We start from the raw sequence: 17,489 nt of genomic DNA, 5'->3' as shown, positions 1-17,489 counted from the left end.
AAAAAATTAATTCATTAAAAATAATCTTAATGAAACAAAACCAGCTTAAATGATAAATCGTTTATATTATGATTTATTAAAAAAATAGTTTATTAAAAATATTTGTTAATGCTTATTATTTATTCATATATTTATTTATTTGATATTAACAGCGAACATGTTCTTTTGGAATTTTGTACCTTTTTTGTTCCTTTTTCACTTTAAAAATAAATCAAAAACTATTTCTTTTACCGTTTTATATATATATATATATATATTATTTTTACATAATTTTATAGTGTTTAATATTTAGGTTTGAAGGAAAAACGTTTATTTAATAAAAAATGATGTTTTTTAGGTGATTTTTGATTTATGATATTTTTTGTTTTTCTTTCTTCTCTACTGTTTTATTAATTAATAGCTAAATATTTGTATAATATTTAATATTAAGATTTTAACGAATGTACATGTTAATGCTGATTCAATGAAAACGTTCCTTATAAAATATTTATTTTGCAATTGTTTTTTTTTTTGTATTTGTTATTATTATTTTGTTTTGTTATTATGTACATGTTTAAAGTTTTAAAGTTTAATATTTAGATCTGAATGAAAAGGTACTTGTATAATGTTTTTTGGGCCCGCATTTGCATAAAGGAAAACACGCCCCCAGTGAGCTGGTAATAAAACCACGCCCCCTGCACCGAATCAATGAAACTTATGAAAGCGGCGCTTTGAAGTTGTGAAGTTGTTGCTCTGCCGCAAAGATAAAAGCGTCTCAGATGAAGAATGTGAGAAGATTCCGCCTGATCTCAAGTCTTTATGAACGGAGGAACACTCACGAAAGGCAACAGGCGACGTGGTAACAGCAATGATTTACATCGCAACCACAGGATGGAGTTATTTATCTGGGAATGAGTGTTATTTTTAATGTCAAAGGTGAGCTGTTTCTATGAAAAAGTTGTTGTGTTGCTCTATGAATGATTTGAACAGGATGATGTTGGTTTTTAATTGTATTAAACACTCATCAAATGTTTAAAGGCACTATGCTGGTAGCCTGTGTGTAACTAACATGGTACTACCACGATATTCTTTTAAGTTGCATGTAATTACCGTGAATTTCAGGACCATGGTATTTAAAGTATTGCAGTTTTACAATTTATTGTTCAGATGTTGATCTGGAAATTTAATGGGGTTGTCAGTAATGTTTTATTTAAACATCATCAAACACAGTTCAGTAGGAGAAACAGACAAAGAGTAAGAATATGAAGCTATAAGGTAATGTGGAGAGCGGAAGAATTTAATAAATCTTCTATAATATCTTAAATCTGAGTAAGATCTGATGAGCAGGAGATTTAAGATAATCCTGTTACTGTATGATATACAATTGATATCAAAGAATTTTGTCATTTTTGCTTTTACTGTCCCATGGGTCCGTATAAGATCAATGTCGGATCAGGTCATTCTGCCTTCTGCTGGAATATCATCATACAATTCATAGAAAAGTTTAGCTTTTATGTAAACAAGGTTACATAAGAGTAGCATTTAACATTTCTTTTAAACAGATTATTAGAGCTTCCTGCAAATATTTAAGTGCATGATAAAATAATATTATTTATTATTAAAATTAAATATTTATTTAATTTTATAATATCTTATATAATATTAAATTCAAGAAGTGGGGAATAACTGTAACACTGGGATATTTTTAATATAATTTTATAATACTAACCAACTTTATTTAAAATAAAACTCATAATATTTTTGATTCATTTATCTGGGAATGATTGTTAATTTTAATGTCAAAGGTGAGATATTTCATGAAAATTTTTTTTTTCTTTCTCATGATTGTTGCTCCATGGATAATGTGAACAGGATCATGTTTTTAAGTGTTTTAAACTCTTTTATACTCCCAAAATGTTCCATGGCACATTGGTGCCACGATAACACTTGAATTTTTATTTTATTATTATATAATTTTAGAATATTAACCAACTTTTGTTTCAAATAAGAACTTATCTCCAAGTAATAATATCATTGATTTATTTTACAGTGAATTATTATTTTTAATGTCAAAGGTGAGTTATTTCCTCCAAGTCATGATATTTTTTATTTAAAACCGACTGACTTTTTTTTTCAGCAGAAGTGAAAGCCTGTATTGTGAAAGACTGAAGTCATGGCTCACTGGATCCAGCTTCATTGGAGAATCTGGTTGTTGGTTCCACTGGCTCTGGATCACCTTGCTCTTGCTGAAGATCTTAAACCCACCAGATGGCCTCTTTACCCTCAGAAGCCGCTGGTTCTGGTCTGGAACGCTCCGACAGAAGACTGCAGGCCTCGGCATAATGTCCACCTCCAGCTCGATCAGTTTCAGATCGTGGCCTCCCCGAATGAAGGCTTCACCAAGCAGAACCTCACCATGTTCTACAAAGACCGCCTGGGCCTGTATCCGCACTTTCAGGACGGAGTGGCCGTCAACGGTGGACTACCGCAGATCGCCAGTCTCACGCACCACCGAGAGAAGATGCCGGAGGGGATTGCGAAGTACATTCGGGACCCATCTGCGCAAGGCCTGGCTGTGATCGACTGGGAGGAATGGCGTCCGATTTGGATACGGAATTGGGACACCAAAGCCATTTACAAGAGCCAGTCGCAGCTCTTAGTGGCCCAGAAAAACACAGGCTGGACTCAAACCCAGATAAAGAAAGTAGCCCATCAGGAGTTCGAGATGTCCAGTCGTAATTTCATGCTGGAGACGTTACGGCTGGCCAAAAGCTTGCGTCCAAACCAGCTTTGGGGCTTCTACCTCTTTCCTGACTGCTATAACCATGACTATCTTCGCAGTCTGGAGAACTACACGGGACGCTGCCCGGATGTGGAGGTGGCCAGGAACGACCAGCTGAAGTGGCTGTGGACTGAAAGCACGGCTCTGTTTCCATCCATATACATGAAGTCCGTGTTGCGTTCGACATCCTCCGCTCGCCAGTTCGTCCGAAACCGGGTGAAAGAGGGAATGAGATTGGCATCGATTGGAGAGGGATTGGCACGTCCTGTTTTTGTCTACAGCCGCCCTACGTATGACAATGAGCTGGAACTGCTGACAGAGGTGGGTTTGTAGAAATACGCTTGGTTTGCAGTGACAAAAAACACAATTTTAATTTACTGGCATTTAGCTTTGCTCCCCCTTACTTACTGTTAGACAAACTTTACAGAACTTCCCATAGGAATGAACTGAAGAATTCTGCTAAATTCTGCAGAAACACCAAAAGTAGTAAACATTCACTGGACGTTATTCTTATGTAGGCTAGAATTAAGTGCAGCATTGCAAAGTATATGTATTAGGTGATTTTCTTTAATTTAGTCTTTAATAATCTTCGGCGATGGAAACTCATGTCAGACTATCTGAGAATTTAAGAGAAATTTGCTCCCATAACTGATTTTTGTGAAGAATGTGATCGTAGAATCACTAAAAATGGTAAAAAGTTATTGCATATCATTCTTAATATTATACTAATAATACGAGTCAATGTGAAGATGAAAGAACATTAAGTTAGTAATGTTAACTCATTTTTGATTTCTGACTCTGCAGATTAAAATATCATTGCAGATTCAAGTTTAAACTGATTATATCTGGTCAGATTTGAGTGTTGTTTGAGACACTTTTGTGATGGAGAAACATTTAAGACTGTAGCAAAACATTCCATTTGATCTTCATTTAATCCCAATGCTTAATTAACTGCAGATTTTCATTTATTTTTACTATATGTGTAGGATGGAACAGATTTTTAGTATTTATAGCTTTTAAAATTAACTATTTAAGTAGCTTCATGCTATGGCCTTTAATAATCTAAATAAATATGCAAATTAACTAACATTGAATTAGTAATTTTACATTTATAAATACATTAATTTAGCTAAATGTATTACTTTTATGCAATCATTATTTATTTAAAATATTCTAGATAGTATTACATTTAAAATATTTATTTACATTTAGTATTTAATTTTTTTTTTTTGATGTTCAGAGATTTGTAAAAGTGTATGGGAACAACATTTTACCATAGTTTTGGATAATGTATGTGAAAGTCCATTTAAAGACACAGATTCTCCACAGATTTATTGCAAAAGCTTGTCTGATAGTATTGTGGATGGCAACGGTTGCTAAGGTAGCCTTGTTACATTTGTAAGGCAGGGCTTAGCAAATAGACAATAAAATATATGTAAATCACTCCATATGACCCGCAGCTAAACTTTGACATGTAACAGAATGTGCGGAAATGAAGGATGACCTTAAAGGACCAAATATTCCATTCAGCTGTCAGTGACTCTCCAGTCTGTTTGTTCAAAGGCCAGAGACGTCTGCAAATAAGTCTTCTATTGTGCACATTAGAGAACTGTGTTTTTGTCCCCATAAAGATTTTTATGCAAAAAAATAAAAATAAATTGAAACATCTTTAGAACAAGATATATTCATAAAGATTTTAAGTTTATAGAACTTAAAGGTGAACTTTATTATGGTAGAGGAGACAGGAAGTGAAGTGGGAGAGAGAGAGACCGGGAAAGGTCCTTGAGCCCAGATTCAAACTCACTTTCGCACATTAGCACTGCCCACTAGACTATCTGCACCATTTTATTTGTAGAAATACTTTCTTCTATCCAAGTTCTAACTACATGATTCACCTAGAAATGAGACTCTGTGGTGCTTTCATAACATTGCTGTGTTTATTCAACACAGTGAAGATTTTAGCTATTTTTGTAAAGCAAATTTAGTGAAGATTAAAGCGAGTGTATTGTGTATATGGTGTGGTTTATCACAAAACTTTTCCTTACATAATCATCGGTGGCCTGTTGCATGAAGCTAGCTGAACAAAAGGTTTAGGGTTGACTCACCCATCGGTGCAATTCACTTTTTTTGCTTTTCGTTATTAAAAATGTACTACATTTAAATGCGTTTACAAGGCAGGAATAAACACTTTTGCTGCAGCAAAAGTTTAAGGCAGCAGAAAGAAAATATATGACTATGCAAAGGAATCAACTGAATTTATTTAAGTATAGTTTCACACAGAGCTGGAAAGGAAAACAGACATTTATTCATTTTAAAAGTTGGATATATTAAAGCTTGTCTACATGGATATATATTTAATTTAATTTAAATGCGAAGCTTAAAATTAATTGCCACTTCGACTGTAAACTGCTTTAATTTGGAGCGAGAGATACATGTCACTTTGCTCACAGCTAATTGGTCCAGTTTGGGTTTGCGATCTCTAAACCAGAATAAAGCCTGCTCAGGAGCAGGGTAGCCGTGTAGCTTAAGTTACCATGGTGACGAAACCCGCTCAAAACCAACCCACCTTCATGAGCCCGAAAACACAGAGTTTGCTCAAACTAAATGCAAACTTAACTGGGTAAAAAACAAAACCGGCTTTGTGCAACAGGCCTCTGCTCTTTATCTTTGTTTATGTGCGTGTGTGTGTGTGTGTGTGTGCAGGAGAACAGGAAGGGTGCTGGTCATACTTACAGTGCCACCACCCACCACACCACACCAGCTGATTTCCTACTTTATTTCCACTGTTTAAGTTGCTGTTACAAAAATGTACACATTCAGTATGTGTGACCTTAACACACAGCTTTCAAAATGAGCTAAATTAACTTTTTGTAAAAAAATTGTTACAAAAAAACCTATCACTGATTCCTTTATTTGTGTCTGTGCAGATGGATTTGGTGTCCACCATTGGAGAAAGTGTGGCTCTGGGTGCAGCCGGTATCGTTTTCTGGGGTGAAGCTGCTTATGCCAGCAACAATGTAAGCACTCACACACCGCATTATATCAGAAATAGTGCTTGTTAAGGGGTTTCTATTGATGCTAGTACTAATAATAATTATTATTTTGTTAATGGTGCTTCTATTGATCATATTTACCATATAAAGCCTACTGTATCAGATATGCTACTGCATCATATTCGATGCACACATTTCTAAGACCTCAAGTTGAAATGATCAGCCTGATCAAAACTTTGCTGAATAACCTGTTATACACAATCTAGTACATGGCGCCTGAATGATAGTTTATACTTTTTGTAGCAATTTTTTAGTTTAATTGTACAAACATCCACCTTCATCTCATGGTTCACAGGGCAGTTTGCCGTGAAATCTTTACGGATTTTTAAAGTAAATGCAAGAATGACTTTTATGTTGTTGTTATTAATATTTAAAGATGAACATTTACTGGACTGAAGCAACTTATATTTACTTGACTATCCGTACATCATTTTCTATAACAATCATGTTAAAATGTATCAAAGATTATCATCAGGCAAGTTAAATTGTTCCTCTATCAGTCATTGTATTGCACTGCAGTATGTTTTAAAACTTTGATAATAAAACTATGCATTTAAATATCATCTTACTAAGACATATTTTTGGGCAATATTAAGTGACAGCTTATATTTATAGCCTATGCATTTTATGTAAGTAATTGCTATACTGTAATAACAGTCTCACTGATTTACTTAACAAGCTATCAAAACCTCATCTTACTTTTTGACGTATAAATAACAATGTTTCTGAAAAACATTTGTACCATAACAAAACAAAAACGACTTTTTTTTCACTTATTTCATGTCAGGCATTTAAAAAACACCTAAACACCTTAGCAACATACTATGCCTACATCCACTTACAATTTCTTCAATAAATGTAAAACTCTAGTTTTTACTTGACATAATTTCCTTCTCTTTATCTGTTTCATCATTCAGGCCATTTGTTCCAGTTTGAACCAGTACTTGAGGGGTCCACTGGGCCGTTACCTCCTCAACGTCTCCACAGCAGCCGAGCAGTGCAGTCGCTTCCTCTGCAGTTCCCACGGCCGCTGTCTGCGCAGACATCCGGACACGGACACATATCTGCATCTTGACTCACAGACGCACACGATAGTAGGCCAGGGGAGTGAACTGCGCGTGAAGGGAGATGTGAGCGTGGAAGAGCAGCGGCGGATGAGCGAAGACTTCCAGTGCCAGTGTTTTAGTGGGTATCAGGGCAAGAGGTGTGATCTCGAGGACCCTCTTCAGCAGCGAGGAGACGGACATGCACTGAAAGCATTATGGATTTACCTTCTCACTCCATTACTGCTGCATTTACTAACCTGAGGACATGCCATAGACACTTGAACTCGTTTTCTTGCTTATGAAATGTTTGGCTGGTCAGTGCTCTCCAAATGCTGTTGTGAAAAGGTCCTTCGCTTTCATGAAGTCATGTGGATGAGCTTGAAATCGAAATTTATATGTATAAACACAGAAACTGAGTTCCTTGGAGTTTAAATAAGCACTTTTGTTTGTTGTCACACGTTACTCACACAACATTTGAGCCAGATGTAGGATATTGTGCAACAGGAAAATCTAATGAAGATTTATGGCTAACCGATGAGTGGATTCATTCAGAAGAATTCTTTGCTTGAATTACTGTTAAAACAATTTGAACCGGTGCACATTTGGTTTTAAGTGGCAGTCTTGGTTTGAGTGTAGATTTGAGATACGAGCAAGCCTTAAAGGAATAGTTCAGCCTAATCTGAAAATTCTGTCATTATTTGCTCAGCATTACATTTTTTATAATTATTTCTTTACCTAAATGACTTCAGAAGACTTGGAATATAGTACATGAGCTGCGTGAACCCCTTTTAAAGAAATAGTTCACACAAAAATGAAAATTTGCTGAAAATGTGCTTACTGTAATTCCATCCAAGATGTAGATCAATTTGAATTTGTTTCCTTATCAGAGCAGATTTGGAGAAATGTAGCATTGCATCACTTGCTCACCAAAGGATCCTCTGCAGTGAATGGGTGCCGTCAGAATGAGAGTCCAAACAGCTGATAAAAACATCACAATAATCCACAACACTCCAGACCATCAATAAACATCTTGTGAAGCCAAAAGCTACGTGTTTGTAAGAAACAAATCAGTCACTAAGGTGTTTTAACTTTGAACCGTGCTTCTTTTCATCTATGCATGTTTCTCTCCTGATTCAGGACTTGTATTTTCGCCAGAAGCAACAGTTTCAACAGAAACAGTTTGAACTTCCAACAAATCCATCAACATTTTTTTTATTTTTTTTTATCACAAACGAACTTGTTTAAAGGTTCTGGATTATTTACACTACTTGTAAATAATTTTTTATCAGCTGTTTGGACTCTCATTCTGACGGCACCCATCCATTGATGAATCAGTGATGTAATGATACATTTCTTAAAATCTGTTCTGGTGAAGAAACAAACTCATCTACATCTTGGATGGCCTGAGGGCGAGTAAGCACATTTTAATTTTTGGCTGAACTATTGATGAGACTACTTGTGCTGGAAATGTGGATGCATCGCTTATGCTAGCTGACCTGAGATTGAATCTGGCTTGTGTGTCATTTCCTGATCACAACCCCCATTTCCCATCCTGTCCTGTTCTATAAAGGCAACCCCCCCTAAAAAATAACTAAAGATGCTACTAAAGAACTGATGGTTATTTATATCCTGTTATTTAAAAGTATTTGGCAACTTTGAACTATATCCTCTTTATTACTGTTTCATGGACTAATTTAACTGTTGCCAAATCAGCATATATTTTTATGCACATATTTTTGCTTCGTTCAGCGTCTCTATCAGTGTCGTAACGGTGATTGTTATGTTATGAGAGTTATGAGACAGCGCTTATTCATATGTGAAAAAGGCACTGGACTGTAAGAGAAGCATTTGCATTATATTGCCAACACAATTGTGCCATTATTGAGAATTAGATTTTCTGAAATTGTGATGCATAGAGAAATCATTTTATATTTGATTGAAATTATTCTGTGTTTGATTAAAAAAAATGACTGATATTGTGCATTAATTTTATTCATTGATTTCTTTTCACATTTTGTCCAGTAACCATTCAGTGTTCTCAGTTACTGTAAGTTTTTCTGAGGAAAAAGGAACTAACTATATGGAGGAAACATATGAGACAACAAACCTCGGATCTGCTCAGCACAAGGACCAGCCCAAATTACAGGGTTTACAAACCAAGAAGTTATATTTGTGAGCTTTTAACTCTGTGAGCTTTTACTCAAAATAGAATCGGAAGCAATATGAAATATGGTGTGTTTGTTAATCTTTAATCACTCTAGAAATGACTTCAGATGCTTTGCATGCAGCTGCAGAGTTTTATGGTGTTAACCCCAAATCTAACTTTCCGTTCCTCATTTGTTAATTTTAGCTCTTTGCACATATACAAGATGTTTTCTGACTATCAAGATAAGAGATCTGAAAATTGCTTCCTTGTTTTTGAGAATTAAAGTCATAATTTTGAAATGTTGTTACCCACATGACCATAAATGACAAGCCATCTACATGGAAAGCAAATTTCCTTTAAAACAATGACATTTAGAGCAGTTTTTCAATAAAAAGTTACCATAGGTTGTACTATTGAACAATAATAATATGATTTAGACCTATACCATGGCACTAAATGATTACCATATTGATGTGGCATGGCATTTACGATGATATTTCAAATATATAACCAAACATTTCTGCAAAAAATATGATATTGCTGTGTTGACTGTTTTTAAACATTTGTGACCTTCATATCTTTAATATTGACCGAGTAAGGCCATGTCAAAGATCGAAATTATAGTGAAATTAATGTTTGAAATCCAACTTTGAGGCTTGTTATCTCATAATTAGATTTTTCACAGAGAGGGTCACATTTATTTATTTATTAATTTGTACGGATTGACGTACACGCGACACGTGTGAACGTCTGGACGCTCCTCTTTAGACCCCGCCCCCTCTTTCCTATTGGCTAGACAGGAGAAGTTCTGCTTTTAACAAGAGAGAGTCACGACTAAAGCTGAAACATTTGTTGTTTCGTGAGTGATTCTTAAAGATTTACTGGATCAGTAAGTATGATTTATGTTTAGATGATATGAACGCTTGTATTTCATCACATAAACAGCGTGAGTTGTGTCTACATTCTCGGTTTTCTTGCGTAAAGTCACAGTTCCTCTTTTTAACACATCCGAAATATAAACAACAAAGTGCATTTCACTATAATTCTTCTAATAATCATAAACATCTAAACTTATTTAGTCAGATCTTGTGTGTATTTAAATTCACGTTTTGTGTAAAAATTACCATAACATAAAAGTACCATGGTAATACCATGTTTTGTGGCTGTGGTACACTTCCTTTACTAAAAAAGTACTGATATTAATACGATGGTGACATTAATATGATACTCTCAGATACTTCAAAGGATATTATGAAAACACCACGGTATTACTATGGTAACATGTCCAAAATGTTAAATAATAATGTTAGTAATTTTCACTTTGTAAGTATCTCTACCTGCCTCTGTTTCACAGTGAAATGAAAAATCGTGTACATTATAAAGTCACGTTTCAGGGGAAAGGTCTGCACACCACACACACACTTAATGTAGTGCTTCCTGAAGTGGATGATTATTATGGATAATGAGTTGTTCAGGATAAAGTATACCTTTGTTCAAAAAAATTACCTCTCATCATTGAAATTAGACTGTAGCTCGGCTTCATTTCCATTTAAATTGCCTCTGCTCATGTGACATCAGATGTGGAGCTGGATGCTAAATGCTCTGCGTTCCCCTCGTTGCAGGTCCAAAGTGTCACCTTTTCCAGGGATGGACGGGTTTGGACGTGGGATGTGTCCTCTGGCGGTGTTCGCCATCTGTTTTGCATCTGTTCTGGGCCGTCCATCCTCCTTTCTCACCCATCTCCCGTTTTTTTCCGTATGGAACGCGCCAACAGAGCGATGCACGTCTCGATTTGGTGTCGAGCTGGATTTGAGTGTCTTTGACATCGTGCACAACCGTGACCAGGCCTTCATGGGAGACAACATCACTATCTTCTACTCTGACAAGTTGGGAGAGTATCCTTACTATGGTGTTGGTGGTGAACCAGTATATGGAGGTGTTCCTCAAAACGCCAGCCTGGACCAGCACCTCTGGAAGGCCAACAACGACCTGAGGACTGACATCCCAGATTTGGGATTTCACGGGCTTGCTGTCATCGACTGGGAAAAGTGGAGGCCGCTGTGGGAACGAAACTGGGACACTAAGGAAATCTACTGGAATGGCTCCAGGGCTTTAGTGAAAGCCAAACATCGTTCTTGGAAGCCGGATCAGATAGAAAAGGAAGCGGTGAGGGAATTCGAGGACGCTTCACGGGCCTTCATGGAGGAGACGTTAAAACTGGGCCGTAGAGAGCGTCCTGGAGGCTTATGGGGGTTTTATGGCTTCCCCTGCTGCTATAATTATCAGTACAAGAAGAACGAGACGTACACAGGTGAGTGTCCTGCTCTGGAGATGAAGAGGAATGATAAACTGGCCTGGCTGTGGAACGTCAGCTCGGCCTTGTACCCTGATATCTATCTGGATCTTGGGCTCCGGGGCCGCGGTCGGGATATCTTGCTGTACAGCCGACATCGAATCCTGGAGGCCCTGAGGGTGAGGGAACAGACCACCCATTGGCCTCCATCTGTCTTCCCCTACGCCAGAATCGCCTACACCTACTCCATGGAGTTTCTCTCACAGGTCAGCACAGAGAAAAGGCCCGCTCAATTACTTAGCCTTTATTACCTGCTTAACAAAGTGTTCTAGACCTCAGTCAGTGTAGCGCCAGGGTTATTATAGTTAACTATAATATTAAAATTGAAATCATAAAAAACATTTTTGTTACTTGAAATAAAATAAACACTTTTTTGTTTCCAAGGCAACATTTCTCAATTTCATTTAGTTTAACTTGATGTATTAAATAACTTTATATAAATATATATTTATAATAAATAAATAATTTTATATATTAAAAAAAATAATTGTCAGAAACTACTTAAAATTACAAAACGCACCATAAAATTACTAAATATATAAAAAATGTAATGCATAATATATTCTAAAATATTTAAAAATAAAAACATTCAAATATTAATAAAACCTATTATAGAATCTCAATGATACTCAAATAACATTAGGTAATAAAAATATATGAAATATATCAAAATGTAATTTTTGACTGGAATGAAAAGTAGGCTTAAATTCAATTTGTCGTCTAACCTGACTATCTAAGGTCTATAATATTTTGATATTCAAGCGATTCACATGTTTATTGATTATGATCTACCTTGCAATAAAAAGGCCTGTTCACACCAAGGATAACTATAACAATAACTCAATGATATTGTTCTGTTTATTATAAACACATGTGCAGTTTGGTCACATGCTGCTATAAATGCTTCTCTGATTCTGAATTCTGATTGGCTTTATCTATCGTTATAGTTATCGACTTTGTTGTGGACTGGCCTAAATGCTAAATATAGTTGATCTATGTATCAAGGTTTAAAATATGTAATTGAAACAGGTTTGTGTCACTCATATGTATTTTCAGGAGGACTTGGTGCACACTATCGGTGAGAGTGTCGCTCTCGGAGCTGCTGGTGTCGTGCTGTGGGGAGATGGAAACTACTCTCAAACGAAGGTTATTATTACACAAATGCACTCATACACTTCTGATAATTGTATATTAGTGGTTGGCTAGAAAGCTGGACTGCATTATGCATTGACAAGCTGTTTTCAGATCTGAAAAAATGGCTCGTAGGGAAACTGGCGTCACACTAGAATCGTTCTGTCAACTCATTCTCACATGAACACATAAAAGCGGGTACACAAGCACATATCTTTTTACTGTATACAAAATAATTCTAGTTCAGTTAACTCTGACCTCTAAGTTCACTTAGTCTGACCAATAAAGGATGGAATTGTCACAGATTCATGTCCTTTTTTAAAAATAGAAAACCTGAAATAAAATAAAACAATATATATTATTATTTAAAACTTAACTTTAAATAAATATATTCAAATAAATGTTTATGTTGGACTGCTAAAATTATTAAAACTGAAAGAAGCTAAAGCAAAATAGAAATATTAGGGGAAAAAACTAATAAAAATGACAAAAGCATGTAACAAAACTACTAGGACTTAAATTAAAAGTAAAGCTGTTGATATAAATATGAATAAATACTATGATAATATGTAAATATTACTAAAATAACACTCAAAAAATCTAACTTCAGTTAAACAGAAAATATACATGGTTTGCAGTGTTATAAGAACATTTATTATTATCAATAGAATTTATTTATAACTTCTTATTTATACAAAACAGAAAGAATGGAGTACACATAGATTTTAGCTAATTCATTTATATCTGATAAATATTTAAATTGTTTCAGAAATGTATGATATCTAGACATTGGAATGAATAATTATAAAAATTATAATTTTTAAATTCACATCAAGTGCAAATTGTCAGCATTCATATGCACTAATATATTTTTCAAAACATTAAATTATTTTGGGAAATTGGCTTCTTATGGTCGGTGTAACATGCTTTATTCCATCTAAAGCTATTTAAAAAAGCATTTTGCTTTTATTATGCTTGACCATATATTAAAAAGAGATTATAAATTAAATGATTAAATAATTAAATGACATATTAATAGAATTTAAATAATGAAATATAAATAAATGATTATTTGTAATGAACTAGTGAAAGAATTAAAAATAAAATGAAAAACAGACCAACTGCCATACCTAAGATACATGCTTTCTTCTCTTATAAATGTATATATTTTTTTAACTTCCACATATAAATTGTATACATAAACCACATATATTTGCACACATAAACACAACAAATGGCCTTGGCTTGTCTCCTCTGTGCAGAATGCTTGTGTAGCGGTTCGGGACTACCTGGACGACACGCTTGGCCGCTACATTGTGAACGTGACGGAGGCGGCGTTTCTCTGCAGCCAGACCGTGTGCTCGTCCAAGGGCCGGTGTATCAGGAGAGACCCGAGCGGCACGGCCTACCTGCATCTGGACCCAGCCGAATGGTCCATCGTTCCCAGAACTAAGCTGCCCGGGCCCGTAAGCAGGGGTCCCTCTTATGTAGCCAACAGGAGGTTCAGGACGGTTGAAGGAGAAAGTAGTGGATTCGCAGCCAGCTTTAGGTGCCAGTGTTTCCCAGGCTGGGAAGGAGAACAGTGTCAGAAACCAGTGCCTGTAGAGCAGTTTATATGACAGGAATTACTAGAAGACTGTGGGGGATAAAGCTCAGGGCAGGTCACCTGAAGCTGAACAACACATTACCATTGTGGACTTGACTTTACAGGGTGATTGTGGCTTTAACAAAAGAAAATGAAGTCATTTTAGATAAAGTGTGTACTAAATGTGCTTCCATGCTTGCTAGCTAAACTTTATAAAATATGATTTTAAAAAAATCAAGATGCAGTTTAATTTTGAGTGTTTGTTTACATCAAACATGTGCAAAACCCTGAGAATGCAAATGAATGTTGATTTTATTAATATTATTAATCAGATTTATTCTTAAACAGCATCAAAAATCGAATCATTGAAATCTCATGGAATAAACTATTTTGACAAATTGTGTATTATTAATAGGTCTACTTTTTCTCTCTCTCTTGTTTTCCATTATGATTGCATTTTTATACAGTTTTCTGCCTTAAAAATGTCTGTTATACAAACAGTTATGCATGCATGGTTGGGAATGATTGAATTTACTGTAAAATACCTGAATAGAAAAACCTGTGAGGCTGAAACATTAGTGTTAAAATCAGGTTTTATTTTTTTGGTTTTGGTCGATGGTTATATGCAAAAGAAATGCCACATCAGAGCCGCTCAATACACTCTGCAAGCATCTTTCAGATCAGCTATATCTGATTTATCAGTTTTGTGACTTTTATTCCATGTCTGTTGGATTTGAGCTCATTTAAATTTAAACGCTAGAATACTCCTAAATTGAACAAAATCAACGTTTAGCAGATGCGTTTAAATAATGTTTTTTGGATTTAGAATACACCGTATTCCTGGGAAAACAAACATTGCTTACTTTCTTGCATTCAGGTAGGCCTTCGATAAATCCTTCCCAAACGCTTTTGTTCCAGTAAGAAAGAAATACATCAGCTAAGTGATGAAAACTAAATTAACTGAAGAAAACTGTGAGGAATAATACACAATTTGAGGAAAATCAAAACAGTGCAGCCTTGTATGAAGTTTTGTTGGACAATTGCTGTTTGTTTAAGTAAAAAGCAACACAAACTGTCTGAAATCACTCTGTAGGTCCACTAGATGACAGTAGAAGCACACTGTCAAGTGTACTAAGATGACTGGTAACATCCAGTTCAAAACCCTTTGTATAATATGTAGAGATGGCAGACTTGAAAGACTTGATCAAAGAAACTTAAAAGGCTAAGTGTTGTGATTAGGCTTGGATTTAGAGAGTGAAAAGTAAAGGAAATCTTTGCAATCATAGATGTAATCTCATCGTTATTGCATTATCTTGGAGAAAATGGAAATCATTTTAAGCTGTTTGGGTTTGACCTTTATGGGGGTCAGAGAGACCTAGCACACTGTTAAGGGAGTATTTGCCAGATGCAATAGGTTACAGAAGATGACTCCAATCAGCAATTTGAACAAAATAATTGAATTTTTAGATTGGTGTCCACATCTTAGTAAATTGGATGTAACAAGGATTTAACTAAATGTAAAAGTTAATTCGGTAATTGGGAAGAAGCTCCAAATTGATCAACCACTAATCTGAATCTTTTCAGATCTGAAGATTTTTATGGCATTTTTTTTTTTTTTTTTATATATATTTGGTGCATAGAGACATCCATGTGCACTGTAAAAAAAAAAAAAAAGATGATGCATTTTACAAAAAATACTAGTTCAGTCTTTCTATTTGCCATTTCTTTGTAATTATTTGTGAAATTTGCCAGCAGTTTCTGAGTGAAAATTGATCAATGTAAATCCAATTTATTAGTGTGTATTTAAATATATTCAAATAAATATTTAATTTGTAATATTGGCTGATCTATTTGACTAATTGTTTGGCTGTCTTAAATAAATAGCCTGCTTTTAGGTTTATCTGAACCTAAACTAATGAACTTTTGGTTGTTGCATGACTAGTTGAATTATCATCCATTTCAAGCCATCCACGGAACATCTATACTTAGTGTTTTTATGAAGTCCGACAAGTGAGACTTTTATTTAGTTAAACTATTGAATCCAAATGGTCCTTTTCATGGTTGACTGCCAGTAAAAAAAAAATATCTTTAGACAAAACCTACAAAAATGGCCGGATCACTGATTAAGAGAAGAAAAACTTCGGCCATTCTGCTCTGTGGCAGTGGTGAGGGAATTACCCGCGCTCATGAGATAAGGTAAACAAAGGCCGTTAAATTTAGGCTCACTTCCATTCCCCCAGAACTGATTGCATTGACCCAAAGTCACACATTTAGACAGATAAGCAGCCGTAGAGGATGATAATAGACGTCCCTTTGCAACTTTTGTGTTTTATCGGTCTCTAACCTGGAACAGCGGTCCCTTAAGACAGCTCGCCACAGTCTGAGAGACAGCAAGTGTGTCCAACATCTGAAAAATGCTGCTTTTACAAAGTTAGTAACATCATGTCTTCTAAGATCTCTTCATCTGGTCACTTTTTAACAGTCAACATTTGGACTAATTTAGATTTTGTAATGTTTTTGAAACAAGTCCCTTCTGCTCACCAAGGCTGCATTTATTTGAAATATTTTTACAACTTAAAAATAACTCTTTTCCATTTGAATATATATATAAAATGTAGGTTATGTGATCAAAGCTGAATTTTCAGCATCATTACTCCAGTCTTCACAGGATCTTTCAGAAATCATTCTAAAATGTGGATTTGCTGCTCAACATTTCTTATGGTTTTCAATGTCGAAACAGTTGAGCTGCTTCATATTATTGTGGGAACCAAGATATACTACTATTCAAATGTTGTTGTTTTTTAAAAATGATTTATTTTTTTCAACAAGCATGCATTAAATTGACCAAAAGTAACAGTAAAGGCATTTATAATGTTACAAATGATTATATTTAAAGTATGTTGTTCAGTAAACTATTACGGAAGCGTATTGCATTCACTTGAGGAAAAAAAATCTACTCTGTTTTTCTGAATTAACGAGTTAATTATCTCAGAATTACGAGATAATTTTTCATGAAAAAAAGTTTTTGCTCTGTTTTTCTGAATTAACGAGTTAATTATCTCAGAATTACGAGATAATTTATAATGAAAAAAAAAAGTTTTTGTTCTGTTTTTCTGAATTAACGAGTTAATTATCTAAGAATTACGAGATAATTTTTAATGAAAAAAAAAAGTTTTTGCTCTGTTTTTCTGAATTAATGACTTAATTATCTCGTAATTCTGAGATAATTAAGTCATTAATTCAGAAAAACAGAGTAGATTTTTTTTCCTCAAGTGAATGCAATACGCTTCAGTAAACTATCTATTCATCAGAACATTGATGAAACTGCTTTCAACATGAATAATAAGAACCATTAATAGACCACAAACAGTACTTGAGCAAATCAGCATATTGATTCAGTTACACTGAAGACTG

At 34.9% G+C, this 17,489-nt stretch overlaps 2 protein-coding genes across 4 annotated transcripts; both read left to right on the top strand.

Moving 5' to 3' along the window:
- The first annotated feature begins 765 nt into the window (after nucleotides 1-765).
- hyal2a (hyaluronidase 2a) lies at nucleotides 766-8,829 on the top strand. 2 transcript variants are annotated; one of them, XM_079377472.1, is made up of 4 exons: nucleotides 766-915; nucleotides 2,123-3,082; nucleotides 5,689-5,778; nucleotides 6,732-8,829. In XM_079377472.1, exons 2-4 carry the CDS (start codon nucleotides 2,153-2,155, stop codon nucleotides 7,119-7,121), a joined length of 1,410 nt encoding a protein of 469 aa, XP_079233598.1. In that variant the 5' UTR covers nucleotides 766-915; nucleotides 2,123-2,152; the 3' UTR covers nucleotides 7,122-8,829. The 2 variants fall into 2 exon arrangements, with proteins under 2 accessions (XP_079233598.1, XP_079233597.1); XM_079377471.1 differs by having other exon boundaries at nucleotides 2,120-3,082.
- A 968-nt stretch (nucleotides 8,830-9,797) lies between these two features.
- hyal1 (hyaluronidase 1) lies at nucleotides 9,798-15,908 on the top strand. Of its 2 annotated transcripts, none has more exons than XM_079377476.1 (4): nucleotides 9,798-9,895; nucleotides 10,629-11,565; nucleotides 12,416-12,505; nucleotides 13,753-15,908. In XM_079377476.1, the coding sequence occupies exons 2-4, from the start codon at nucleotides 10,654-10,656 to the stop codon at nucleotides 14,107-14,109; spliced, it is 1,359 nt and encodes a 452-aa protein (XP_079233602.1). In that variant the 5' UTR covers nucleotides 9,798-9,895; nucleotides 10,629-10,653; the 3' UTR covers nucleotides 14,110-15,908. The 2 variants fall into 2 exon arrangements, with proteins under 2 accessions (XP_079233602.1, XP_079233603.1); XM_079377477.1 differs by having other exon boundaries at nucleotides 9,801-9,865; nucleotides 13,753-14,485.
- Nucleotides 15,909-17,489: the final 1,581 nt, after the last annotated feature.

The sequence above is a fragment of the Barbus barbus genome (genome assembly GCF_936440315.1).
Source record: "Barbus barbus genome assembly, chromosome: 25".
In the NCBI taxonomy this organism is placed as follows: domain Eukaryota; kingdom Metazoa; phylum Chordata; class Actinopteri; order Cypriniformes; family Cyprinidae; genus Barbus; species Barbus barbus.
This window is presented reverse-complemented; position numbering and strand designations above follow the sequence as displayed.

Coding starts and splice junctions, on each gene's coding strand:
- hyal2a (XM_079377472.1), top strand. CDS start 2,153: ATGGCTCACTGGATCCAGCTTCATTGGAGAATCTGGTTGTTGGTTCCA. Junction 3,083..5,688: donor AGCTGGAACTGCTGACAGAG/GTGGGTTTGTAG, acceptor GTGTCTGTGCAG/ATGGATTTGGTGTCCACCAT. Junction 5,779..6,731: donor CTGCTTATGCCAGCAACAAT/GTAAGCACTCAC, acceptor TTCATCATTCAG/GCCATTTGTTCCAGTTTGAA.
- hyal1 (XM_079377476.1), top strand. CDS start 10,654: ATGGACGGGTTTGGACGTGGGATGTGTCCTCTGGCGGTGTTCGCCATC. Junction 11,566..12,415: donor CCATGGAGTTTCTCTCACAG/GTCAGCACAGAG, acceptor ATGTATTTTCAG/GAGGACTTGGTGCACACTAT. Junction 12,506..13,752: donor GAAACTACTCTCAAACGAAG/GTTATTATTACA, acceptor TCCTCTGTGCAG/AATGCTTGTGTAGCGGTTCG.